At 37.7% G+C, this 5,389-nt stretch overlaps 1 protein-coding gene across 1 annotated transcript; it reads left to right on the forward strand.

Moving 5' to 3' along the window:
- The first annotated feature begins 699 nt into the window (after window positions 1–699).
- On the forward strand, window positions 700–3,750 carry LOC123233470 (defensin-A3-like). Its single transcript, XM_044659567.1, has 2 exons — window positions 700–859; window positions 3,635–3,750. Exons 1-2 carry the CDS (start codon window positions 700–702, stop codon window positions 3,748–3,750), a joined length of 276 nt encoding a protein of 91 aa, XP_044515502.1.
- Window positions 3,751–5,389: the final 1,639 nt, after the last annotated feature.

Genomic DNA, 5,389 nt, shown 5'->3' on the forward strand with positions numbered 1-5,389 from the left:
TTTCTGGGTCTTTAGAAGCTATGGTTGCTGATCAAGTGGGGGTTTCATCAAAATCCTTAATATAGTTCAAGTCAGCTATCAGATGGTAACAACTAAATAGCCTCTTTTCTAGTCTACCATGATTCTGTCATCTAATTCTCTTCTAGTGGATTATGAGGGATTTGATGATCCTGCACTGAGCAACTGTCATTTTGTCACTTTTATGCCTATAATGTAGCACCCAAAAATTAACAAAAGATCACACTAGTGATCAATACTCAACTTAAGTGAAATTGAGATACAACTGAATTTTGAAAAAGTTTAGCAATGCCAAATCTTTTCTGGATGGCTTGGCCTGTGAATAAAATAAGGGAGTAAGAGTTTTTCTATTTAATCTGAAGAATTCCTCAGATCTGCCCTAACTATGTAGGAGACAAATAGTCTGGCAGATGGCAAACAGGCACTAAATAAACAAACAAATAAATAAATAAATGAGACATTGGTGTGCATATGGATGGAACTACCAGATCAGAAAAACATCAAAGTGGCTTTAGAAGAAAATGGATGACATCACATTCATCCTTCTTTGTGGGTTGCAGGCTCTGATCCTGACCCCAGTACTCTGGTATAAATAAGAGATCAGACTTTCTCTGCTCTCCAGAGACAACCAGGCTAGTGCTATTTCATTAGAGGCTCTGAAGCTTCAAGAACCCCCCAGCCATGAAGACCTTCTTCCTTCTCACAGTTGTTATCTTCTTGACCATCCATGTCCAGGCTGAGAGAAAAGAAGAGATTCTGACTCAGGAAGAGGCTATGGCTGAGAATGAGTCTCCTAAACTCCCTTCCATGGAAGCTGAGGACTCCGATGTAATGACTTCAGGTAAGAAAAGAATACGTGAATGAAATGGGAAGAGTACCAGCCTGATGGACAGAGTATCATCTGGATTTTGTTCATGTTCTTTTCCTATTCCAGGCTTTATTCATATTTTCCTATGAAATAAGAGGTTGAAGTAAATGATTTCTTAGATCCTTTCCAGCTCTGGCATTCTTGCTATGAATTGTATTAAGTCCAAGACAGAACTATACTACCAGAATTACATTAAGCTCAGACAGGCATGTATGGAAGGCTGCCGCCAAGTCCAAGCAAAAAGCCAAATGGAAAAATAACATCAGACTCCTATCCATAAGGAAAGTTTTAGTCTGTAGAGTGAAAGCTGGGATATTCAAAAGAAGGTGAAGCACAGATTAGCATGGGTGGGAGGTGTACACAAGGTTGGAGCAATTGGATTCTGACAGAGAACATCAAAAATATAGGCTGGGTGTATTGGAAATGAGGCAGAGAAGAAGACCTGGATCAAAGTCAGAGATCATAAAGTTCATTAAAGAATGATGGAGTACCATGTCTATACTGACAGGCAAAAATCACAAGAGTGAGGAGACCCAGGTTCAAGTTCTTTTCTGATAATTATTGACCAAGTGATCTAGGACAAATCTTTTGGTTAGCTCTTTTCCCCTTCTGTTGTTGGATCTGGGAATCAGGATAGAAGAAGCAGCACATCATAAATAATGTATATATTTCATATTGTAAGGTATATCTCTGCTTAAACCATGGCGTCTATGACACTGACAAAGCTGGCTGATGAGAACCTCAACTCCAATTCTACTTTAGGATGACAGTGGGAATGTTATTGACTATTTGATGCATTCATATTTACTGTCTACTTTTTTCTTGCTTTTCATCAGTTTCCAGGCAGCCTATAGTCTATTTTTGTCTACCATATTGTAATTAATCTTGGACCTATATCTCTCTCTTAGATTTTACTTTCTACAGCTGAAAAATGAGAGAAGGATCAGTAAGGTCCTTTCAAAGTCTAAAATTCTATTGTTCAGTTCATCTTTTAGTTCCATGAAAAGAACTAAAAGGTATTGGAGACTTCTCTGAGGAGACTGGAAGCTTGAAAGCTTAACTCTTGTAAGGACTTTTTGTTTTCATTGTGTTCTCCTTCTCTGTTAACCCATTCCAGCCTCAACAGTCACAATTATAAATGGGGACAACAATGCTTATACTCTTTTACTTGGCTATTTGAAGTTAAGTGGTTTCCATATAAATGGATTTTTAAATTATTATATAGTAAATGAAATAGCATTTATGAAATATTTTCCAAGCACTCTGCAAAGTCCTAAGTACACAAAGAAAAAGTGAAAACAGTCCTGGAGCCTACATTCTATGAGAGTAGGGAGACAAAAGATGTACATATACAGAGACACTCAAGAAACATACACAATAGATTCATGAGGTAACTTTAAAATAGAAAGCATGAGTAGCTTTGGGGACCACGAAATATTTCCTACGAAAGGGAGCAATTGAGCTAAATCTTAAAGGAAGCAAGGAATTTCAAGAGGTGGAATCAAGAACAAAAAAAGGTTAACTAAACATGAGATAAAGTCAGTGCAATCCTCAGAGGAAAGAATAATAAGTAGACCAATATTGCTAGGTCAATAGGGAAAAGAAAGGATAGAAAGCAGCCAGTTGGTAAAGAGTTTAAATACTAAACATAGTTCATATTGTATGCTAGACAAAGGGATAACAAAACAGGGAGCCACTTGAACTTATTAAGTTGGGAAGAGGTAATAGCATAATATATCTGCTTGCTAGGAAAACTGCTAATACCTGAGAAGAGGGCAAATTGAAGGGGAGAACTAAGGCAGGAATACTAGTTAAGAGGCCATTGTAATGATCTAGGAAAGAGGAGAGGAAAGTGTAAGCTAAGATGAGATATTTATGAAAAATGACGAGAAGATGATATAAATATATTATGGAGATAGAAATGACAAGAAGGGGAGATTATTGGATACTTGAGAAGAGTGAGAGGGAAGAAAAAATGATAACATAGACTTAAACCTGTGTGATTAGGAAGATAGTATACCCTTAAAAGGAATAAAATCATGCAGAAGTGATGTGGATATGGGGAAAGATAATGAGTTATATTTTGGACATACTAAGTTTGAGATGTCAATGGCACATCCAGTTGAAAAATGGGAAGTTTGTAGTTTGTGATATAGGACTGAAGCTAAAGGGAAAGCTTTAGGCAAGGATAGATTGATCTGGGAGTCATTTATATGGAAATAATATTTGAACCTATGAGAGTTGATGAAATGCTGATTTTCTGTCTGCTTATAGAATTTATACTGTTGTTAAAAAAAAGACGTCAGTTTTCTTTTAGTGCAATGCTTGAATTTATACATGAGAAAACTGATCCTCAAAAATGGCAAGTTCTTTGTTTTTGATCACACAATTAATGAGGGTCCAGACTGACACTAGAACCCTACTCTCATTATTTTCATTCCAGACCTCCAGCCTTTCTACCCTCAATTCTGTGTCAGACAAAATGGTTCATTTGAATGGAAGGGAATCTTCTTTTAGACCTACCTCTACCATGCAATTTTATCCCCAAGGCAGAAATGTCTAGTAAATTATTTGTAAATATGATCATCTGCTCACATGTGGGCTCTCTGGGGGATAGTATCAGTAGGATAAATGCCCAGGCTTCCATTGGCCTGATAGGAAGAAAAACAGAATGAAGGAGAATGCCTTTACAGTGGGAGGATCTCTGAGTTTCCAGTGACATTCATTTACTCTCTTTCCTTTCTCCAGATCCTCAACAGAAAAGACTCCTCCTCTGCTTTTGTAGAAAATTCTGCTTTTTCTGGGAAAAAAAACGTGGCACTTGCCGGATCAATGGTGTATATTATCGATTTTGCTGCATTTAAGTTGAAGACATTCAGGAACCAATTTGAGCAACCAGAAGAATCACTATGCTGTTCCTTGTAATCCTTTTTCTTTAGCCAAAATACAATTCTATTGTTATGTTCATGGTGTGAACCTGGTTGTTGTATCTCTGTGGGATGTCCTCCTTCTTATTCTCCAAGGTTATCTATGAAACTATGCCAGTTGAGAGAGAGAACAGTAGCTGGTAGGGTGAATGATTCTCTAGATTTAACTCTTCTTTCATGTACAATGTTAGAATTTATGAATAAAGAAAGCCTCTCCATATACACACCTATTATCCTACTCAAAAATTACCTATCCTTCCATTTTATTAAACCATTATATTACTAAATTCCACTTCATCTTTCTTGCATGAAACACAGTTAAGGTGGAGAGAGCAGTGGATGACATGAAGCACCTGTTTTAACTAAGCTTATCTTTCTTTCCTTTCATATAGAGTTCAACAACTGGAAAATAAGGGATAAACAAATCCCCACTCCACTCTCATTCTATCCACTTTGTTCTCTCATTCTACAATTGAACTTATCTTCTTGGTTTACTATTTAGTCACTGGATTCCTGCATATTCTACTTATGGCTCCCATCCTCCACATAAAATATAGTGAGAGTAGAATAAAAAAGGGAAAAATTTTTAAACCCTTACCTTCCATCTTAGAATCAATACTTTGTATTGGTTCTAAGGCAGAACAGTGGAAAGGGCTAGGCAATGGGGTTCAAGTGACTTGCCCAGGGTCACAAAGCTAGGGAGTGTCTGAGGCCAGAGTTGAACCCAGGACCTCCTGTCTCTGAGCCTGACTCTCAATCCACTGAGCCACCCAGCTGCTCCAGACCTGGAATATTTAGATCCCATCAAGGCTTAAATCAAGGACTACTTCCCTTAAGAATCCTTTTAGTGCCCTTCTTCACTCCCAAACACTATGTATTTATTTTTCCTCTATTCATTTATTTGTGAATATACTATTAATCTTCAGTGGAATGGAAGCTTCTAGAGGGCAGGGACTATCTTGCTTTTGTCTTCATATCTGCAGCACCTACTATAGTGCCTGACATGAAGCAGATCCTTCATTAGTGCATGTTTTGTGGTTTGATGATTTCTTTAAGCTTCAGTTTCTGCTTGGATCAAATTGTCTCTAAAAGTCCCTCCAGCTCCCCAGTCTCAGAGTCCTACTCACAATTCCTCCCAGATTCCTTGTGCTTCATCAACCTTCAAGCTCCCTGGAAATATGAACTTGTTCAAGTTTGTTTGGGTTACACCAATGTCAGCAATTTTGTTTTATTTTATTTTTTTAAGTACAAGGGACTGATAAGTGCCCAGAAAAACAAAACAAAACAAAAATGCTTCCAAGAGGGTCAAACATGCAGCAGGCTGGGATGGTGTATTTTGTTTGTTCTAGATGGTACTGTAATCAATGTGAGGACAAATATGAAATTAATCGATCCATCAACTAGCCACATGGGAAACTGTGTTTGTTCAGGAGGGGAAAAGGCCAGAGAAAAGCCACTTCAAAGAGAATTCAAAGCCTATGGTACCTGTTCAAATGCTACTTAACAGTACTTCATTCCACTCTCCCCAACTCTCAGCCATGAGTTTGCTTCCCCTTGAATGAATGAATGAAAAGAA

This window comes from Gracilinanus agilis, chromosome 2 (assembly GCF_016433145.1).
Source record: "Gracilinanus agilis isolate LMUSP501 chromosome 2, AgileGrace, whole genome shotgun sequence".
NCBI lineage: Eukaryota > Metazoa > Chordata > Mammalia > Didelphimorphia > Didelphidae > Gracilinanus > Gracilinanus agilis.

What these genes read in the sequence shown, in the direction of transcription:
- LOC123233470 (XM_044659567.1), top strand. Translation starts at nt 700, where the DNA reads ATGAAGACCTTCTTCCTTCTCACAGTTGTTATCTTCTTGACCATCCAT. An exon ending in CTCCGATGTAATGACTTCAG is followed by an intron (nt 860 to 3,634) that starts GTAAGAAAAGAA and finishes TCCTTTCTCCAG; the next exon opens with ATCCTCAACAGAAAAGACTC.